General features: G+C 37.3%; 1 protein-coding gene across 3 annotated transcripts; it reads left to right on the top strand.

Annotated features, from left to right (window-relative positions):
* The first annotated feature begins 5,692 nt into the window (after positions 1-5,692).
* LOC112558151 lies at positions 5,693-10,664 on the top strand. 3 transcript variants are annotated; one of them, XM_025228409.1, is made up of 3 exons: positions 5,693-5,764; positions 8,631-9,171; positions 9,361-10,664. In XM_025228409.1, exons 2-3 carry the CDS (start codon positions 8,641-8,643, stop codon positions 10,606-10,608), a joined length of 1,779 nt encoding a protein of 592 aa, XP_025084194.1. In that variant the 5' UTR covers positions 5,693-5,764; positions 8,631-8,640; the 3' UTR covers positions 10,609-10,664. The 3 variants fall into 3 exon arrangements, with proteins under 3 accessions (XP_025084194.1, XP_025084195.1, XP_025084196.1); XM_025228410.1 differs by lacking the exon at positions 5,693-5,764 and adding an exon at positions 5,781-6,385; XM_025228411.1 differs by lacking the exon at positions 5,693-5,764 and adding an exon at positions 6,677-6,774.
* The last annotated feature ends 12,672 nt before the right edge of the window (positions 10,665-23,336 follow it).

Raw genomic sequence — 23,336 nt, 5'->3', positions numbered from 1 at the left:
TGTACAATGTTCTGGATATCTTAGTTCAGGGATGCACAACCAACGGCCCGCGGGCCATATCCGGCCCGCGACGCGGTGCCATCCGGCCCGCGAAACTTCTGCCCACAGTGCAGGAAATCGGCATGTTAGTAATAAAAAAAGACCTAAAAAACGAAAAAAAATGGAAGAAGTATTTATCCCTACGTAGGGGCGTTTCCCAATCTTTTTTTCGATGGACGAACATTTCGATTCAGTTCTCCGACTTGGTGTCTCTACGATGAGGCCGGAGATTCAGAAGTTGGTTTCGGTAAACAACTTCAAATATCCCACTAATTAGTACATAATTAATGGTAAGTACAGCTTGTTTCTAATAAAAATGGTATCTGCTCTATTTTTTTTCTTTTTTTGTATTTTTTGCGGTGAAGCGGCCCCTGACACGCATGTCTGAAATGTATATGGCCCGTAGGCCGAAAAAGGTTGGGCATCACTGTCTTAGTTTACTGTTCTCACACATAACATATAACTAAACACTTACTACTGAAATAATGGTTATTGGGAACGCCTGTAACCTTCATTATTTTTGCTGATAAATCACTGTATTTTTATTTAATTTGTTACATGATGCTAATTTCTCAAATATTTGTCATTTCTCTGTTTTTGACGAAAGGAACAAAAGTCTGTACGGCAAACCAGTCGTTTCCTTTTGCCAATCCGCTGAAAATGTCATTTCGTGCCCAAAATATTTCTTTCAGAATCTTATAATCCACGACTGTAAAGTAGTGTCTAAATATCGTGGGAATTGCTGAGCGTATGTGCTTTGGTTTTACTTTTTTAACAAGAATTTCCATTCTTTATTTCACATGTTAACTCGTGTAAATTGTATTCATTTGTTCTAGTATATTGCAGAGAAAGAGGTGTGGATACAATTTTTTGTGTTGATGTGTTACTTTAGAATGCTAGCGCTGCACAGACCGCTTAAAGCTGAGAAAAAGTTGTATCGAAATGTAATTATAAATAAATTAAAAATTTGGTTTGAGAAATTTAGTTCATTTCTGTGTCTGGATGTCGTGTTATATTATTTTATAATTTACACGTCGGTTATCTTCATATTCAGAAGGAAAATGTCAAGTGGATTGATTTGATGGTTTAATTTTAATTTGTTACTTATTCGGTCTTTTAAATGTTAAAGCGTGAAAACTGATGCAAGAATGTTTGAACTGTTTTATGTATGATAAATCTAATACTGTAAGTGCATTTATTGGTTTCACATTTAACTTTTTTTTAAAAAGGTTGTTAGATGTACTCTTTATAGATAAATAGTAAAGTGCTTTATTTCACCTCATGCCTTTTGTGTTATAAAATCTACTGGTCATTAACTGTGCCTGCACAAAACTACTAGTGCTCTATATTTCACACCTATTTTAAAATCATATTATTCTCTTGTGAAAAAGCCACAACAGAGTCCAAACTAGAGACATGTAGTACCGAGTTGCATGTTATTTAAACTGGATAATAAAATATAACCATGGAATTAAAATTGTCTACAATTTATTTTATTATATCACAAGATACTATTTTGGTTATATTACAATAATTAAAAACAATGAATCTCTGTGACACACACTGGTATAGTAAACTCTCTCTTTCACACCTACACACCTACTGTATATATTTCTCTGTATATTATTTTAGTGATATGCTTTTTATGACTTATTCTCTGCTCCAGTTTTACTAAGGTTTGAGGTACAGTGAAGATATCAAGGGAATGTAGTCCATAGGAAGGGATGTAATTACTCATGCAGATATTGTGTGTCAAGTCTGTAGTATAGTATTTCCAGGCATATTGTAGCAGGGCCATCGGGGTTGGAGGCCTGGGGATTTTTTCTATGTAGCGGAGTACTACACCTTTGACCCTCTAAGGTCATTTATCCTCATTTACTAAACACTCACATGTAAAACACTCTTCGTAGCTCTGCCTCCTACAAGATGTTCTTGGTTTATAAATGTCAGATAAAGTCCTAATTGTGCCAGTCAGGTGATGTCTACAGAACGTAGCACAAGTCTCTAGTTATAAGTTACTCAATTGTATAAAAAAACAAGATCGATTTTATCTATGATTGACTTTATATCTGTAGTTATCTCTTTTTACCTCACTCTTTCTTTGTAATCGTCGATAGTAATTAGTATAATGTGTAACGAGCAACAATATTGTCTATATGGTTGCAATATCTCCGGTATTAAGTTCAATTTGTTATTATTATTATGAACGAGTTGGTGGTAACTTGAAACATCTACTATGAAATCGGGAATTTCCACCAGAGGGCGAGGTCTATAAATGTGCTAAAAATAACAGTAATTTTTCAAGATCGATGTGTGATTAAAGAATAGTTTGACCCTAATCGTAAACTAATCGTACTTTAGTTCGTTCCTATACAATGAGAACATGAACTTCGGGATAATAGGGCCACTCACTGTGGACATCTACAAACATGATGTCACATTCTATTCATGGCTATGCTCTATAAATAATTAAAAGCTTCCCATATATGGTTTCTTTTCCCGGAACTGATCTTTGTGCCATGACAGCAGGTGTGTAGTGTTCTACGAGTGAGAGATAATATTACAACTAAAAAAAAAAATGTTATGGAGATTTTGTACAGATTAAAAAAAAATAAGTCTTAATAAAATAAGTTTTTAAAATGCTCATAAGAAGGAAGATAGTGAATTACTAGTGTCAAAAAATATCATTGTTAATGTGGTTCACTTATCGATGTGAAAGTAATGTGTTGCTTGTTTATAAAACGAAAGTTCAACATTAGTATCTAATGCATCGGTTCATGCTGTTGTACAATAATGATTTATCCTGCAAACTCGTTCTCTGAATGTATTCTTAACTGTTTATGCATCACTTCATACGATAATGTGTTTCATTATGGACTAGACATGCATGGGGTCAGTGTGGCTAAGAACTGAAACAGTTCTTTCATAATACATGTCCTTCACGTGTGATGATGTGGTTTCAGATGTACGGATATAGTCGGTCTTGTTCGTAGTTTTTTGAACAGCTGTTACTGAAAATAGTTACTACTATTTTTTTAAATCAATCTTCCCAGCAAACGAAGGCCAGAAACTCGCGACCACTTGTTTGTTTCATATATTATTAACCAGTAATCAACATTAAAGACAACCTTCTGTGAAACACAATTTTAAAGAGCATTTTGAAACATTAACGTGGTGTGACTAGATTGTTTTTTTCTACTACATTCAAATGAACGATTTTAACTCTATGGGACGGAGAATGATAATAGAAATGAGAAGAATGATAAGTTCATAATATACAAACTTCAACTGCACAACAAATATATTTATTAGAATACATATTAGAATGTAAACATTGCTTACTATTTTTTGTCATTTTCGGTTGTTGGAGTGCAAATCCATGTCTAATTGAGAAACCACCAATGTCGGAATAACTCTTATTTTGAAATTAAATATACCACGATACTAGACACAGGGTGGACAACTCGTGCTTCCAAAGCGCCACAGTGAGTGGTTAGTCTGATTTTGAAAGAGAACGTGACACGTTATGTGTGTATGAGTGCGATATATATATATACACACAGAAAAAGACGACAAATAATTTGCATAAAAAGAGATCTGAACTGCAATTTATTCTGTACCCTGTCGGCACATCACACGAGTCTTATAACCTCATTGAAGTGCGTCTACGCAGCAAGATGAAAACCTGCAAAACCTATAGCTAATTACAAACAAATAATGGCATTCAAACATAGCATAAAAAAACAACAATAAGAAGGCTTCGTCAAGTGAAAGTTATTTAATTAAGTGTAACAAGCAGGAGAGACACAACCATTTCTCCTTGGTACAGATGGCTCAAGATACAAGACGAAAGGAAAGTTCAAATATCTCCACATCACCGTGAATGGCTAGTAAGAAGTACACAACACAATATCACATGTTACCCACACATCATGAGATTACTGTTTAGTTTTATCATGACTTACACTTGAACTCATACTCCATTTATTCTTTCCTGATACTCATACGTGCAGTAGTCCTTTGTGGTAGAGAATTCAATAAACCAAGTGGATGAAGGGATTTATTCATTGACTTAGATTGTCGTCCAGAGAAGACCGTCCTTTACTCAGAACCCCGTGTATCTGTCGTAGACTCTGTATCTGATTGTGTAAGGTGTGACAATCAGAAATGAGTCTACACAAACTAACTTGTGAAGTGGCACGAGACCTTTTCCACGAACCGTGACTGCGCAGTATTTTGCGCCATACAACTGTCCGTTCTCTGTTTCAATTAATGACTTTAAAAAAAAACGAGTTCAAACACGATGAGCTCCCTTCCTCATCATTTGGCGTGTACAAGGGTGGTACCTCCTGCTGGTAGAGGAAAACATGAAATAGGGGAAGCAACAGAGCGAAGTCAAGAACTGTCTGATACGAGTTACTGTTTCCAGGTGTACAGAACTCACAGAGCTGCAGGCCTCTACATCTTGGATGGAACCTGACAATCGGCCAGACGATACCCGTACAATCTCTCAAGATCGTTTATGAGTACATGTATAGGCAATGCAGGCTCGGGTCGGCAGAATAATAGACTTATACACATATTGGTAAGACATTTCATGAAATACGTTCAGCAACTCACATCTAAATTAAATAATTCAATAACAAGGTATTGAATGCATATCAATTTTGCTTAACAGTTATGATGCAGCAATAGGGAAATGTGTTCCTATGATTTACTGAAGGAGTGACACGGACTTCGGATACAATGTAGACTTTATTGTGGACTCTCAAAACACTGCCGGGGTGTAGAAGCTGATTTGCCAACATCAACGGCTGTTTTAATTTACTTGTTTTTCACTTTACGTTATTTAACTCAAAACTTTGGTTGCCATAAAGCGAAAGTAGAAACTCTCGTTAGCGAAAATGCGTCCTGCTAAATAAAAATAAATCTACTTCCAATCCTGTGATTATCTTTATTACAAACAGGTGGCGTGCACCACCTCAGCTGCATGTAGTCCCTTACTAAATTTCTACAAAGGTAAGAATCTTTTATATATTTGTATTTATATACTTATATATTTGTAATGAGCTTATGTTTCGCGTCAAATAGTAACCGACAATTGGCATTATTAGGTTTATATGCGAATCGCTTTAGCAGTTCAGTAGACTGAACAGTGCTTTGATATGTTCAAATACCTTTTTTTTACCTGGTTCGTGATATGCTCAATCAGTAAATATATATATACTTATCGGTAAGTTTTAGTTTATTTTGTATATTATTTTCACGTGGAATACAACTATCGTTTAGTTAGAGTTTTGTTTTGAGGACGGAAATCTTTCGCATGCTACTCGTAGATCATAATATTGCTTTACTGTTCACACCAACACTGCACAGTGACATAAACCTTGAACTTAACCTCTGCTGGTATATATTGTAATAATAAACATCTTCATGATTCAGTAGAGGATGACAAGTTGAAAGTAGCAATAAACAGAAATGAGAAGGGGAGGAGAAGCATTGTACTGGGAGTTGTTCTACCTGTTAAAGTCAGGACCTTCGATGATATAAACTGACAGAAGACCTTACCGAAAACGAAAACTAAAATAAGTTTCTGGGAATTTCCTATCTTTTGTACGAAAATAGCTCCCTACTCATCGTGCTGTTGCCTTGACGGGAAGCAGTCACAAGGAATATGATTGTAGACGTGTAGATAGTTTCTTCTGTTCAACAAAAGCTAAGAAAGGTAAGATATATTTTCATACTAAGGTATTTGTAGGAGATTTAGCGCATAAGCCCATGTACACGAGACTTTTAGGTGTGTTTCACAAATGTACATGCCACAAACACAGCCTGTCATGAAGCAGTTGGCTCAAAGGTTTTGGTGTTGTACCTGTTGTTAGCCTGAGGTAGAAACACACCCACACACAAGAACTGTGAGGTTTCATATCATTTCATCACTGGATGCCTTCTGTGAGCTGCTACTGAAAATGGTTACTACTACTTTGAATGTATTTCGAGATTCGTTTATCAAGAACAATTCCAGACTAACTCAAATATGACTACATTATCTCATGGTCACCTGAAGTTGGTTCTTACAGTGACATTTAAATGATCTCTGTGCTGGAGGTATATGCAGGTGAGTTAGCAGGTTTGTTTATCTGTTTCCTTAGGCGACCGGCCGATGTGCTTTAAACACGAATTGGTCTGACCTCGATTTTCAGTCTGTGTTGATCTTCCTTTGCTTAACACTCCTCTGCTCAGTCTTTCACTTCTTTGTTTCTCGTCGTCGCCATTGTCATCGTCATCGTCGTTGGCTGTGGTTATTATATGTCTACAGAGCAATAGGCTTGGATATATTGCTGAGGTATTGTGCTCTATAAATCAACTTTATTGCTACTATTATTATGTAAGAGTCGACAGCTTATCTAGGACATGAAAGACGTTTTATAAAATCGGGATTTTTCACCACAGAGAGAGAATCCATAAATCTGCTTACAAGAGGCAGCAATGAATGTGTGATTAAACAATAATATTTTTAACTCTAGCTGTGCTAGACAATAAAAACATGAACTTCGGGATAAAAAGGCCACTCACCATAGATATCTATAAACATGATGTCATGTTCTAGTCATGATTACCACCAGACCCCGTGTATTCTATAAATAGAAACCTTTACTGTATTTTACTTTTCTCAAAACTGGTTCCAGAGCCATTACAGTAGACGTCAGTTTGTTCTTTATACCTGTTATACAGGTAAGAGTTATTACTTCAAGTAGGTTATTTTGTAGGGAGCTCACTTTGGGTCGGTTGTAGTTAATGTGAGTGAAGACTTACTGTATGCGAATTGCTTTAGTAGTTCGATAGACAGTATTTTGTTTTCATACAACTGACAATACCAGCTGTCAAAACGAAGCAGTGAGTTCAGTGAGACCAGTGTATGGCGCATGAAGTCAGCTCGTCCTTACTTAGAAAACTGTTCATCATCACATAATTGCACCTCAGACCCTTGGTGGTGTCAGACATTTCTTATGACAATCTCTCCCCGTCGTCCTCCACCACAACGTGTTACAAACTAGATAAAGTTTGATATTTGCTTGAAGCCATGGCAGAAATAACTAAAGTAACGTTCGGACATAAGATTAATTAAATAAGATTAATTAAAGGTTAATGCAATGGCAAGTAGTTTTTCTTTGGTGTAGATATTTGAGGTGGTAGAATTAAATTAAGATTTCATCTCATTACCTGAAAATATATTTTGAAATTGTCGGGCGGTGTCTAGTTTGCTAAGTGTCATAATATGATACAAAAGTTTCATGTAATTAAAATGATACTTTAATAAAATTGATACTTCTGAGATGATGAATGTACGAAATGTATCCTGTCTTTTTCAAGAGATTATAAAAGTATTGTTTTGAATTATACCAACCCTTAAAGGTTAAAGCACTTTCGGTATTTCCAGATTTTAAATAATTATTGAAGTTCATTTATAATAAAATTGAAATTACAAGGTTCACAGTAAATAATGCATGTTAAAATAAATTATTTTTGAATGACACACGTATGAAGGTAATGTACTGCTAGTTTACGATAAGAAATCCTATTAGCATCCAATGAACTTGTTGTGCAAACTTTTTCATGTGGATGTATTCTGAAAGTTGGGTTCATTTATGTGTTGGAGTGTGTCACGCGTGATACAATTGTAACCGAGTGGTAAGGGGGTCGAACAGTGACCACAACAGTCCAACACTCAACCAAAAGGCAGGAACTTGTCAGCGGGTGTGTGAACCTTTATTACACGTGTTTGTACAATGGCCACGGCTGCTCCACATCGCCAGAGGCGCTGTCAGGCTGTCGCCTACTGTCACGTGTCTGCGCTCTCTCTGATCAGCCGACGTCTCTTCTTCCCCGTTTCGTCTCAGCCCTGCCCTTATATACTAACTCTGGGACGGGGTAAACTTTGGGATCGCATTCATCAGCACTTTTCTTGCATGCCAAAACCTAACAACGTCGGACTACCGGCCCTCTACACAATAGTGAAACAATCTTTCAGGAATGTGACTCACGGTATTAATTAACGCCCCTTGCTCAAACAGCTTTTCCAATGCTTGAAATGTAAGTTGACAATAAAATCTCATCTTTGATAGTTCACGGATACATCCATCACAAAAGCTGTGTTGTGACTGTGACAAATAACATTGTGTGTGGTGTGGTAGTGACAGCAGCACTGCAATGTGATTGCAGATGACTTAGTGAGCGACTTCCATGTTTCTGAGTGAGAGGAACACTTCAGAAAACAGTGATTACACTGATAAAGATGTTAATGTACTACTCACTTAATTCATTTCTGGAACAGAGAGTGAGGGAGTAGACGTTTTCATGTATTTTATATTACAGGTATCACCCATTTTTTCAGTTTAACTTCCTCTGTCTACAGTCTTAAAAAGGAAAATAATAACCAGTTTCCATAAAAATACACACTTCATCTCTAAAATTGTTTGTATATGTTATAGACTAAGAAAGTTAAGCATTTCAATAACTTATAATCTCGTGCTTTTCTTTTCTTGTAAACTGTAGAGAAATATCCCCGTAATCTCTTGATTTGATTCCAGGCACACTATCATGGCATCCTCAGACATGGCTTTTGTACAGATAAACATGACATGTGCAATATGCACAGAAGTTTTTACATCTCCGAGATTCCTGCCCTGTCATCACACCTTCTGTCTAGAGTGCCTGGAGCAACTGGCAAATCGCCATGGAAACACCATCCCGTGTCCTACCTGTAGAGCTCCTGCTACTGTACCGCCAGGTGGTGTGTGTGATCTACAAGTCAACTTCTACTTCACGGACGAAGCTCTAGAGCAGGCGCGTAGAGATGAAAGCCATTCAAAGTGTCCTGTACACACTAAAGAACGTGTCCTATTCTACTGTACACAGTGTGACCAAGCCATCTGTATGAGATGTAAGCTCACTAGACACGAGGGGCATGTAACCGAAGATCTGTCCGAGGCCGCAAGTCGTTGTCAGCACACCATTAAACAGGAACTGCATCGTCTAGAGGAATCCATTGACCACGTCACAAACCAATTAGAATGTTTGAAAAGAAATCAGAAACTAGCCCGAGAGAAGCGAAATGGAAATTCGAAACAGGTTGGTAAATGTTCCCTCTATTCTTTTATTTCTCTCTCTCTCACCCACAGCACAAACACACAGAGAAGAAACCACGACAGACTGTTGTAAGAGGCTTCTTGAGTATACAATAATAAAAGATTAAAAATATAATGCTTTTTATGAAATATAAAAGATTTTATCCAGAAATACTGTTTCCATTTCCAACAGATTCAAGTCCGGTTTGACTTTATTGTAGCAATGGCAAAAGAATATCATGACCAAGCACACCAACAACTGGAAGAAATGTCCAATAGTTTGGAAGATGAAATGGCTTCTGACACACAGCGAGTACAAAGCGAACTTGACTCCCTTCTTCAGCTTAAAAACCGCACCACACTGGCCCTGACTTCGGCCAGTGACACGGAGGTCCTGCAGGTGGAGAAAGAGATAACAAAGGGAAAAGGAAGCTCCGAGTGCCTACAAGAACTTGAAGACAGACTGCCTGATATGTGTTTCTGTCCCGGCCTCCATGGCGACTTCACCAACGACATTAAAGAGGACATCAAGAGGTTGATTGGGATCCCAGTCAGACTGGACTTTCCGATTGTACAAAACGTGGACATGGAATGCCTGGGTCAATGTGATGATAGGGAAAGTAGGGAAGTGCACGCTCTTCGGCAAAGAGAGGATAAAAGTATTGATGTCATTTATGGAGGAACAGGAGGTGACTTTTCCAAAGAAATATACGTGAACTGGGGGTCTGCAGGCTCTAAAGTTATAGTTCACTCATGTGAAACGCGGATAACATGCGTCACACGTAAATCTTATTTTTGGGAATGGAAAGACTCAGAGATCAGGACATTTGGTTCCAAGAGTACAAGCATGTTTGGTATGTTTCAGAATCATGCAGAGGGCTTATGTTATATTAGTCCAATGGTGCTAAAACAGGAAGAGGGAAAAGAAACATGTAATTTAGGCAACCGTCTGCTTTCTCCAAGGGTACAAAAAGTACATAACTTTGACGCAAACCTTCCTGGATCTTACTTTGCTGTGGTAGACGAAGAGGAGAATCAAGATGAAGATGAAAATTCAAGTTATGAAGCAATGATGAGTAAAGAGAATGCACGGGAAAATGGTGACCGAGTTGTACGACTTTACTCTAGCATGTCTAATGACCCCATAGCGACCTACGAGTCACCGAAACAACCCTTCTTCCCGACAGACGTCTGCTTCTATAACGAAAATTTGCTGCTGATCACTGATTGGATGAACGACTGTGTGCACGTGACAAAAGTCAGTTCGACTGGCCTGACGTTCGTCTGGTACCTGCCCGGAAGTGGGAACATTGTGCGGCCCACAGCTCTGAACCTTGACCTTAACGGCCACCTGCTTATTGGATGTGGCGATGGTTTGGTCCTAAACTATCTTGCTGACATTTATGAAATGGATGATGATGATGATGATGTAGTTTTATAGCGCGCTAGTAACCGCATCACAAAGATGCGCTCAATGCGCGGTGATCCCAGCAGCCACCAAACTGCAGGTCAAATGAAAACTTCAAAAAAGTTTAAACAAGTGAGTCTTAAGATTTTTCTTGAAAGATGCAATACTATCAGACTCCTTGGTCGAGAGGGGAAGCGAGTTCCACAAAAGAGGGGCTACATTGGAGAAGGATCTGAAACCCGCAGTCTTCTTATTAGCATTCCCTGACTGAACACTCGGTCGTTCAAGTCTGAAGTGTGCTGCTGAACGAAGGTTCCGCTGGGGTTGGTAACAGCGAATGAGTTCTTGTAGATAGACAGGCGTAAGGTCGTGAAGACAGCCATAGGTTAAGGTTAACAATTTGTGCTCAATTCGCTTCTCCACAGGAAGCCAATGTAGGTCACGAAGTACAGGAGTAATGTGGTCAGTTGATTTCTTTCCTGCAAATGGATTTACCTTTCTGCACTTACACATTTTAGCTACTGTCTACTCACCATTCCAAGCTCCTGTTCACCTGAAGGCTGCGGGACACAAGCACGTGACGGGGCTGTGGCCTGTCATTTCTATTTTTACTATTTTTTTTGTGTAGATAATATAATGTGGATAACATAATGACTCGATTTTTAAAAGAGAATTGTTTAAAATGTTTTACAGAAAGAGTGATGCCTACTTGCTTTTTCTTACAGACCTTGATGTTTCGTTTTTTGTCAAGGTGTATAGTAATGCACTCCTGTACAATGTTCTGGATATCTTAGTTCAGGGATGCACAACCTACGGCCCGCGGGCCATATCCGGCACGCGACGCGGTGCCATCCGGCCCGCGAAACTTCTGCCCACAGTGCAGGAAATCGGCATGTTAGTAATAAAAAAAGACCTAAAAAACGAAAAAAAATGGAAGAAGTATTTATCCCTACGTAGGGGCGTTTCCCAATCTTTTTTTCGATGGACGAACATTTCGATTCAGTTCTCCGACTTGGTGTCTCTACGATGAGGCCGGAGATTCAGAAGTTGGTTTCGGTAAACAACTTCAAATATCCCACTAATTAGTACATAATTAATGGTAAGTACAGCTTGTTTCTAATAAAAATGGTATCTGCTCTATTTTTTTTTTATTTTTTTTGTATTTTTTGCGGTGAAGCGGCCCCTGACACGCATGTCTGAAATGTATATGGCCCGTAGGCCGAAAAAGGTTGGGCATCACTGTCTTAGTTTACTGTTCTCACACATAACATATAACTAAACACTTACTACTGAAATAATGGTTATTGGGAACGCCTGTAACCTTCATTATTTTTGCTGATAAATCACTGTATTTTTATTTAATTTGTTACATGATGCTAATTTCTCAAATATTTGTCATTTCTCTGTTTTTGACGAAAGGAACAAAAGTCTGTACGGCAAACCAGTCGATTCATTTTGCCAATCCGCTGAAAATGTCATTTCGTGCCCAAAATATTTCTTTCAGAATCTTATAATCCACGACTGTAAGTAGTGCTTAAACATCGTGGGGATTGCTGAGCGTATGTGCTTTGGTTTTACTTTTTTAACAAGAATTTCCATTCTTTATTTCACATGTTAACTCGTGTAAATTGTATTCATTTGTTCTAGTATATTGCAGAGAAAGAGGTGTGGATACAATTTTTTGTGTTGATGTGTTACTTTAGAATGCTAGCGCTGCACAGAGCGCTTAAAGCTGAGAAAAAGTTGTATCGAAATGTATTTATAAATAAATTAAAAATTTGGTTTGAGAAATTTAGTTCATTTCTGTGTCTGGATGTCGTGTTATATTATTTTATAATTTACACGTCAGTTATCTTCATATTCAGAAGGAAAATGTCAAGTGGATTGATTTGATGGTTTAATTTTAATTTTTTACTTATTCGGTCTTTTAACTGTTAAAGCGTGAAAACTGATGCAAAAATGTTTGAACTGTTTTATGTATGATATATGTAATACTGTAAGTGCATTTATTGGTTTCACATTTAACTTTCTTTTAAAAGGTTGTACTCTTGATAGATAAATAGTAAAGTTCTTTATTTCACCTCATGCCTTTTGTGTTATAAAATCTACTGGTCCTTAGTTGAGCCTGCACAAAACTACTAGTGCTCTATATTTCACACCTATTTAAAGCATGTTATTCTCTTGTGAAAAAGCCACAACAGACTCCAAACTAGAGACATGTAGTAACGAGTTGCATGTTATTTAAACTGGATAATAAAATATAGCCATGGAATTAAAATTGTCTACAATTTATTTTATTATATCACAAGATACTATTTTGGTTATATTACAATAATTAAAAACAATGAATCTCTATGACACACACTGGTATAATAAACTCTCTCTTTCACACCTACACACATGCTGTATATTTCTCTGTATATTATTTTAGTGATATGCTTTTTATGACTTATTCTCTGCTCCGGTATTACGAAGGTTTGAGGTACAGAGAAGATACCAAGGGAATGTAGTCCATAGGAAGGGATTTAATTACTCATGCAGATATTGTGTTTCAAGTCTGTAGTGTAGTATTTTCAGTCCTAATGTAGGAGGGCCATCGGGGTTGGAGGCCTGGGGATTTTTTCTATGTAGCGGAGTACTACACCTTTGACCCTATAAGGTCATTTATCCTCATTTACTAATCACTCACATGTAAAACACTCTTCGTAGCTCTGCCTCCTACAAGATGTTGTTGGTTTATAAATGTCAGATAAAGTCCTAATTATGCCAGTCAGGTGATGTCTACAGAACGTAGCACAAGTCTCTAGTTACATGTTACTCAATTGTATAAAAAAACAAGATCGATTTTATCTATGATTGACTTTATATCTGTAGTTATCTCTTTTTACCTAATGCAGTGCTCACTCTTTCTTTGTAATCGTCGATAGTAATTAGTATAATGTGTAACGAGCAACAATATTGTCTATATGGTTGCAATATCTCCGGTATTAAGTTCAATTTGTTATTATTATTATGAACGAGTTGGTGGTTACTTGAAACATCTACTATGAAATCGGGAATTTCCACCAGAGGGCGAGGTCTATAAATGTGCTTAAAATAACAGTAATTTTTCAAGATCGATGTGTGATTAAATAATAGTTTGACCATAATTGTAAACTAATCGTACTTTAGTTCATTCCTATACAATGAGAACATGAACTTTGGGATAATAGAGTCACTCACTATGGACATCTACAAACATGATGTCACATTCTAGTCATGGCTGTGCTCTATAAATAATTAAAAGCTTCCCATATATGGTTTGTTTTCCCAGAACTGATCCCTGCGCCATGACAGCAGGTGTGGAGTGTTCTACGAGTGAGAGATATTATTACAACTCAAAAAAAAAATTTAGGGAGATTTTGTACAGATTAAAAAAAAAATAAGTCTTAATAAAATAAGTTTTTAAAATGCTCATAAGAAGGAAGGTAGTGAATTACTCGTGTCAAAAAATATCATTGTTAATGAGGTACACTTATCGATGTGAAAGTAATGTACTGCTTGTTTATAAAACGAAAGTTCAACATTAGTATCTAATGCATCGGTGCATGCTTCTGTACAAAAATGATTTATCCTGCAAACTCCTTTCTCTGAATGTATTCTTAACTGTTTATGTACCACTTTATACGATAATGTATTCCATGATGGTCTGGACATGCATGGGGTCAGAGTGGCTAAGAACTGAAACAGTTCTTTCATAATACATGTCCTTCACGTGTGATGATGTGGTTTCAGATGTACGGATATAGTCGGTCTTGTTCGTAGTTTTTTGAACAGCTGTTACTGAAAATAGTTACTATTTTTTTAAATCAATCTTCCCAGCAAACCAAGGCCAGAAACTCGCGACCTCTTGTTTTTTTTATATATTATTAACCAGTAATCAACATTAAAGACAACCTTCTGTGAAACACAATTTTAAAGAGCATTTTGAAACATTAACGTGGTGTGACTAGATTGTTTTGTTCTACTAAATTCAAATGAACGATTTTAACTCTATGGGACGGAGAATGAGAATAGAAATGAGAAGAATGATAAGTTCATAATATACAAACATAAACTGCACAACAAACATATTTATTAGAATACATATTAGAATGTAAACATTGCTTACTATTTTTTGTCATTTTCGGTTGTTGGAGTGCAAATCCATGTCTAATTGAGAAACCACCAATGTCGGAATAACTCTTATTTTGAAATTAAATATACCACGATACTAGACAGAGGGTGGACAACTCGTGCTTCCAAAGCGCCACAGTGAGTGGTTAGTCTGACTTTGAAAGAGAATGTGACACGTTATATGTGTATGAGTGCCATATATATATATACACAGAGAAAGACGACAAATAATTTGCATAAAAAGAGATCTCAAGTGCAATTTATTCTTTACCCTGTCGGCACATCACACGAGTCTTATAACCTCACTGAAGTGCGTCTACGCAGCAAGATGAAAACCTGCAAAACCTATAGCTAATTACAAACAAATAATGGCATTCGAACATAGCATTAAAAGATAACAATAAGAAGGCTTCGTCAAGTGAAAAGTAAGTTATTTAATTAAGTGTAACAAACAGAAGAGACACAACCATTTCTCCTTGGTACAGATGGGTCAAGATACAAGACGAAAGGAAAGTTCAAATATCTCCACATCACCGTAAATGGTGAGTGAGAAGTACACGACACAATATCACATGTTACCCACACATCATGAGATTACTGTTTAGTTTTATCATGACTTACACTTGAACTCATACTCCATTTATTCTTTCCTGATACTCATACGTGCAGTAGTCCTTTGTGGTAGAGAATTCAATAAACCAAGTGGATGAAGGGATTTATTCATTGACTTAGACTGTCGTCCAGAGAAGACCGTCCTTTACTCAGACCCCGTGTATCTGTCGTAGACTCAGTATCTGATTGTGTAAGGTGTGACAATCAGAAATGAGTCTACACAAACTAATTTGTGAAGTGGCATGAGACCTTTTCCACGAACCGTGACTGCGCAGTATTTTGCGCCATACAACTGTCCGTTCTCTCTTTCAATTAATGACTTTAAAAAAAACGAGTTCAAACACGATGAGCTCCCTTCCTCATCATTTGGAGTGTACAAGGGAGGACCTGCTGGTTGAGGAAAACATGAAATAGGGGAAGCAACAGAGCGATGTCAAGAACTGTCTGATACGAGTTACTGTTTCCAGACAGGTTTACAGAACTCACAGAGCTGCAGGCAGCTACATGTTGGATGAAACCTGACAATCGGCCAGACGATACCCGTGTTGTAATAACAATCTCTCAAGATCGGCCTGAACAGTTTATGAGTACATGTATAGGCAATGCAGGCTCTGGTCGACAGAATAATAGACTTATACACATATTGGTAAGACATTTCATGAACTACATTCGGCAACTCACATCTAAATTAAATAATTCAATAACAAGGTATTGAATGCATATCAATATTGCTTAAAATTTGTGCTTCAGCAATAGGGAAATGTGTTCCTATGATTTACTGAAGGAGTGACACGGACTTCGGATACAATGTAGACTGTATTGTGGACTCTCAAAACACTGCCGGGGTGTAGAAGTTGATTTGCCAACATCAACTGCTGTTTTAATTTACTTGTTTTTCACTTCACCTTATTTCAGTCAAAACTTTGGTTGCCATAAAGCGAAAGTAGAAACTCCCGTTAGCGAAACTGAAGTCAGTTACTGAAAATAACCGCGAGCACTGCGTCCTGCTAAATAAAAACAAATCTCCTTCCACTCCTGTGATTATCTTTATTACAAACAGGTGGCGTGCACCTCAGCTGCATGTAGTCCCTTACTAAATTTCTACAAAGGTAAGAATCTTTTATATATTTTTATTCATATACTTATATATTTGTAATGGGTTTATGTTTCGCGTCAAATAGTAACCGACATTTGGCATTATTAGGTTTACATGCGAATCGCTTTAGCAGTTCAGTAGACTGAACAGTGCTTTGATATGTTCCAATACCTTTTTAACTGAACCTTTTTTTTACCTGGTTCGTGATCTGCTCAGTCAGTAAATATATATATACTTATCGGTAAGTTTTAGCATTTATGCGCAGTTTATTTTGTATATTATTATCGCGTGGAATACAACTATCGTTTAGTTAGAGTTTTGTTTTGAGGACGGAAATCTTTCGCATGCTACTCGCAGATCATAATATTGCTTTACTGTTCACACCAACACTGCACAGTGACATAAACCTTGAGCTTAACCTCTGCTGGTATATATTGTAATAATAAACTAACATCTTCATGATTCAGTAGAGGATGACAAGTTGAAAGTAGAAATAAACGGAAATGAGAAGGTTGAGGAGAAGCATTGTGCTGGGAGTCGTTCTAACTGTTAAAGCCAAAACCTTCGATGATCTAAGCTGACAAAAGAACTTACCGAAAACGAAAACTAAAATCAGTTTCTAGGAATTTCCTCTGTTTCGTACGAAAATAGCTCCCTACTCATCGTGCTGTTGCCTTTCCAGGTATGTCACAAGGTATGTGGTTGTAGACGTGTACATAGTTTCTTCTGTTCGACAAAAGGTAAGAAAGGTAAGATATATTTTCAAACTAAAGTATTTGTAGGATATTTAGCGCATAAGGCCCATGTGCACGAGACTTGTAAGTGTGTTTCACAATGTACATGGCCCAAACACAACCTGTCATGAAGCAGTTGGCTCAAATGTTTAGGTTTGTACCTGTTATTAGTCTATTTTTTGTGCTTTTATCTCGATCTGCCATAAATCTCCTTCTGGGATGAATAAAATCTTTTATTTTTCAAGAAAATAATATTGACCTCTTGTCACCGAGAAAGAAATGAGATTCATTTATCAAGAACAGTGCCGGGCTAACTAAAAAATGACTACATTATCTCATGGTCACCTGAAGTTGGTTCTTAAAGTGATATTTAAATGGTCTCTGTGCTGGAGGTATCTCCAGGTATATCCAGGTGAGATAGCCGCTTTATCTATGCTTACATAGGTGAGAGACTGATGTGCGTGTACGTGCTTTAAACACGATTTGGTCTGATCTCCACTTTCTGTCTGTGGTGATCTTCCTTTGCTTCACGCTCCGTTGCTTAGTCTTTCTCTTCTTTCTTTGTCGTTGTCGCCATCGCCATCGTCGTCGGCTGGGGTTGTCTACAGAGCAATAAGCTTGAGGTATTGTGCTATATTTGTTGCGGCCCTATGCTCCTCGAGGAGTAGCAAGGAATGATGATGATGATTGTGCTATATAAGTCAACTTTATTGCTAGTTTTATTATGCAAGAGTCGAAAGTGTATCTAGGACGTGACAGACTTTTTTTATAAAATCGGGAATATCCACCAGAGAGAGAGAGAATCAATAAATCTGCTTAAAATAGGCAGTAAGGTGCAGCGATTGATGTGTGATTAAACAATAATATTTTAACCTAAGCATAAAGCTCTGCTAGACAATAAAAACATGAACTTTGGGATAATAAGGCCAATCACCATATATATAATGTCATGTTCCAGTCATGATTATTACCAGACTGGGTGTATTCTATAAATATAAAGCTTTACTATATTTTACTTGTCTCGAAACTGGCTCCAGAGCCATTACAGAAGACGTCAGTTTGTTCTTTATACCTGTTATACAGGTAAGACATATTCATTCAGTTAAGTAGGTTCTTTTGTAGGAGCTCACTTTGGGTAGGTTGTAATGTGACGGAAGACCTACTGTATGTGAATGACTTGAGTAGTTTGATAGACAGTATTTCGTTTTACTTCTATTGACAACACCAACTATCAACACGAAGCAGTGAGTGTATGGCACATGAAGTCAGCTTGTCCCTACAAAGAAAACTGTTCATCATCACATAATTGCACCTCATTCCCTGGTGGTGTCAGCCATTTCTTATGACAATCTCTCCCCGTCGTCCTCCACCACAACGTGAGTTAGAAAAGAGATAAAGTTTGATATTTGCTTGAAGCCATTGCAGAAATACCTAAAGCAATGTTGGGAAATCAGACTGAGACAAAACATTAATGCAATTTCAAGTTGTTTTTCTTTGGTGTAGATGTTTGAAGTGGTAGCGTTACATTTATATTTAATTTCATTACCTGCAAATATATCTTCAAATTGTCTGGCGGTGTGTATGTCTAGTTTGCTATGTTTCATGGTTTGGTATAAAAGTTCCATGTAATTAAAATGATACTTTAATGAAAGTGATACTTCTGAGATGGTGAATGTACGAAATGTATCCTGTCTCTTCAAAAAGATGATAAAAGTTCTGTTTTGAATTGTACCAACCCTTTAAGGTTAAAGCACTTCCGGTATTTTCATATTTTAACCAATTATTATAGATTATTTATTATGAAATCTAACTTGGAAGATATAGAGTAGATAATGCATGTCTCTTTGTACATGTAGTCCTATTTAGTAGACACTATACCTAAACTTTCATAAATTTAATGATTTTATTTGAACGGTATTCCACATTAATAATATATAATAAAAATCCCGTGGGATGGGATGGGATGGAAAAATATATCCCATGGACAACCCTGGAAATATTCCAGCTATCTCTTGATTTAATTCCATGCATACTTCTATTTCAGCTTCAGACATGGCTTCTACTCAGATAAACATGACATGTGCTGTCTGCAGAGAAATTTACACATCCCCGAGATTCCTGCCCTGTTATCACAGTTTCTGTCTAGCGTGCCTTGAGCAACTGGCAAATCGCCACGGAAACACCATCCCATGTCCTACCTGTAGAGCTCACTTTGTGGTACCACTAGGTGGTGTGTGTGCTCTACAAGTCAACTTCTACTTCACGGAAGAAGCTCTGGAGCAGGCACGCAGTGATGAAAGCAATTCGATGTGTTCTGTTCACAGTAAAGAAAATGTCATATTCTACTGTACACAGTGTGACCAAGCCATTTGTATTAGATGTAAGCTGACTAGACACGATGGGCACGCTACCGAAGATCTGTCTGAGGCCGCAACTCGTTGTAAGCAAACCATTGAACAGTAACTGCATCGTCTAGAGGATTCCATTGACAACGTGACCAACAAATTGGAATGTTTGAAAGAAAATGAAAAACGAGCACAAGAGAAGCGAAATGGAATCTCGAAACAGGTTGGTAAATGCTCTCTCTCTCACCCACCACACAAACACACACACACACAGAGAAGAAACCGCGACAGACTGTTGTAATATGATTCTTGGGTATATAATACTTACGATTAAAAAATATAACGCTGTTCATGACGTAAAGATTTTATCCAGAAACAATGTTTCCGTTTCCTACAGATTCAAGACCGGTTTGACTTTATTGTAGCAATGGCAAAAGAATGTCATGACCAAGCACAGCAACAACTGAAAGAAATCTCCGATAGTTTGGAAAAAGAAATGGCTTCTGACACACAGCGAGTACAAAGCGAACTTGACTCCCTTCTACAGCTTAAAAACCGCACTAAACTAGCATTGACTTTTGCCTGTGACACGGATGTCCTGCAGGTGCAGAAAGAGATAACAAAGGGAAAAGGAAGCTTCGAGCGCCTAAAAGAACTTGAATACAGACTGCCTGATACGCGTTTCTGTCCCGGCCTCCATGGCGACTTCAACAACGACATTAAAGAGGACATCAAGAGGTTCATTGGGACCCCAGTCAGACTGGACTTTCCGATTGTACAAAACGTGGACATGGAATGCTTGGGTCAATTAGATGATAGCGAATGTAGGGAAGTGCACGCTTTTCGGCAAAAAGAGGATAAAATTATTGATGTCTTTTATGGAGGAACAGGAGGTGACTTTTCCAAAGTGAAATACGTGAACTGGGAGTCTGCAGGCTCTAAAGGTATAATTCAAAGTTTTAAAAAGCGGGTAACATGCGTCACACGTAAATCTTATATTTGGGAATGGAAAAACTCAGAGATCAGGAGATTTGGTTCCAAGAGTACAAGCATGTTTAGTCTGTTTCAGAATCATGCAGAGGGCTATATTAGTCCAATGGTGCTAAAACAGGAAGATGGAAAAGAAACATTCCATTTAAGCGACCGTCTGCTTTCTCCAAGGGTAAACAAAATACATAACTTTGACGCAAACCTTCCTGGATCTTACTTTGCTGTGGTAGACGAAGAGGAGCATCAAGATGTAGATGAAAATTCAAGTTATGAAGCAATAATGACTAATGAGAATGCACCGGAAAATGGTGACCGTGTTGTACGACTTTACTCTAGGATGTCTAATGACCCCATAGCGACCTACGAGTCACCGAAACAACCCTTCTTCCCGACAGACGTCTGCTTCTATGGCGAAGAGTTGCTGCTGATCGCTGATTGGATGAACGACAGTGTGCACGTGACAAAAGTCAGTGCGACTGGCCTGACGTTCGTCGACTACCTGCCCGGAAGTGGGAACATTGTGCGGCCCACAGCTCTGAACCTTGACCTTAACGGACGCTTGCTTATTGGATGTGGCGATGGTTTGGTCCTGAAATATCCTGGTGACCTTTCTGAAATGTATTGACCTTTTTGCCCTTACACATTTTAACTACTGTCTACTCACCATTCAACGCTCCTGTTCACCTGAAGGCTACGGGACACAAGCACGTGACGGGGCTGTGGTCTGTCATTTCTATTTTTAGCGTTTCTCATTCAGTCGCTGTTTTGGTTTGAGGATTCCATATGCACTCGATTTTTAACAGAGAATTGTTTGAAATGTTTAACAGAAACAGTGGTACATACTTGCTTTTTCTTACAGACCTTGATGTTTCGTGTTTTGTCAAGGTGTATGGTAATTCACTCCTGTACAGTGTTCTGGATATCTTAGATTACTGTTCTCACATATATCATATAACTAAACATTTACTACAGAAACAATGTTGAATTAGAACGCCTATAACCTTCATTATTTTTGCTGATAAATCACTGTATTGTTTGTTTAATTTAGTAAATGATGCTAATTATTCAAATATTTTTCATTTCTATGTTTTTGACGAAAGGAACAAAAGTCTGTACGGCAAACCAGTCGTTTCATTTTGCCAATCCGCTGAAAATGTCATTTCTAGGCCAAAATGTTTCTTTTAGAATCTTATAATCCACGACTGAAAGTAGTTGACTAAATATCGTTGGGATTGCTGAGCGTATGTGCTTTGATTTTCCATTTTTTACATGAATTGCAATTCTTTATTTCACGTCATAACTCGTGTAAATTGTACTCATTAGTTTTAGTATATTGCAGAAAAGAGGTGTGGATGCAATTTATTTTGTTGATGGCTATTAGTTACTTTAAAATGCTAGCGCTGCAAAGACCCCGTAAAGCTTAGAAAAAGTTGTATCGAAATGTAATTATAACTAAATTAAAATCTTGATTTCAAAAAAATTAGTTCATTTCTTCGTCTGGTTGTCGTGTTATATTATTTTATCACTTACACGTCGGTTATCTTCATATTCAAAAAGAAAAATGTTAAGTAGATTGGTTTCATGGTTTAATTTTAATTTCTCACTTATTCGGTCTTTTAAATGTTAAAGCATGAAGACTGATGCAAGAATGCATTTAAAAATAAATGTTTGAACTGTCTTATGTATGATATATGTAATACTGTACGTGCATTTATTGGTTTCACATTTAACTTTGTTTTTAAAGGTTGTTAGATGTACTCTTGATAGATAAATAGTAAAGTGCTTTATTTCATCTCATGCCTTTTGTGTCATAGAATCTACTGGTCATTAACTGTGAATGCACAAAACTACTCGTGCTCTATATTTCACACCTTTTTAAAATCATGTTATTCTCTTGTGAAAAAAGCCACAACAGACTCCAAACTAGAGACATGTAGTACCGAGTTGCATGTTATTTAAACTGGATAATAAAATGTAACCATGGAATTAAAATTGTCTACAATTTATTTTATTATATCACAAGATACCGTTTCGGTTATATAACAATAATTAAAAAACAATGAATCTTTGTGACACACACTGGTATAATAAACTGTCTCTTTCACACCTCCACACAGACTGTATATACTTCTCTGTATATTATTTTAGTGATATGCTTTTTATGACTTATTCTATGACATTCTATTCATGGTTATATTTTATAAATAAAAGCTTTCCAAATATGGTTTCTTTTCCCGGAACTGATCGTCTGCGCCATGACAGCAGGTGTGTAGTCTTTCGTAAACTGTTCTACAGGTAAGAGATATTCTTACAAAGCATTAAAATATTTATTTTTTAGGGAGATTGTGTACAGACTTAAAAAACTTATATCATCCCAAGCTTCAGCCATCACAGTGTAAAAGCAGCAAAGCTACAGAGGAGCAGCATCCATCAAGAGATCAAATGATGGGAAAGGGGAGGCAATGTCTTTTATCGTATCACTCTTACATCAGTCCTTGTTTGCTGTGACATCATGTAAATATAAAAGTTCAATTTATGATGTTGATAGCTAGAGGTTCAGAATACAGATTGAAAAGTGTGAAAAGGTCGCCCAACGATCATCTGAAAGGACTTGTTGATGTCCTGGACAATCTAGGGAGGGGCCCAAATGTATTCTTTGTTAACTGACATCAATGTTGCTGGCTACTTTGACTAGTAAGTGAAAGGACAGGTTGGTCATTGACTATGGTTATTACAAAGTGGTAACGGTCAGTGATGTGATTGGCTGCTAAAGCGTCGTTATAACCAGGTGTTTACAAAAGGATGGCAATAATTTGGCTATACAGTACT

Source organism: Pomacea canaliculata, linkage group LG2 (assembly GCF_003073045.1).
Source record: "Pomacea canaliculata isolate SZHN2017 linkage group LG2, ASM307304v1, whole genome shotgun sequence".
In the NCBI taxonomy this organism is placed as follows: domain Eukaryota; kingdom Metazoa; phylum Mollusca; class Gastropoda; order Architaenioglossa; family Ampullariidae; genus Pomacea; species Pomacea canaliculata.
The sequence above is the reverse complement of the archived record's forward strand: the minus strand, read 5'-3'. Positions and strand labels throughout refer to the sequence as shown.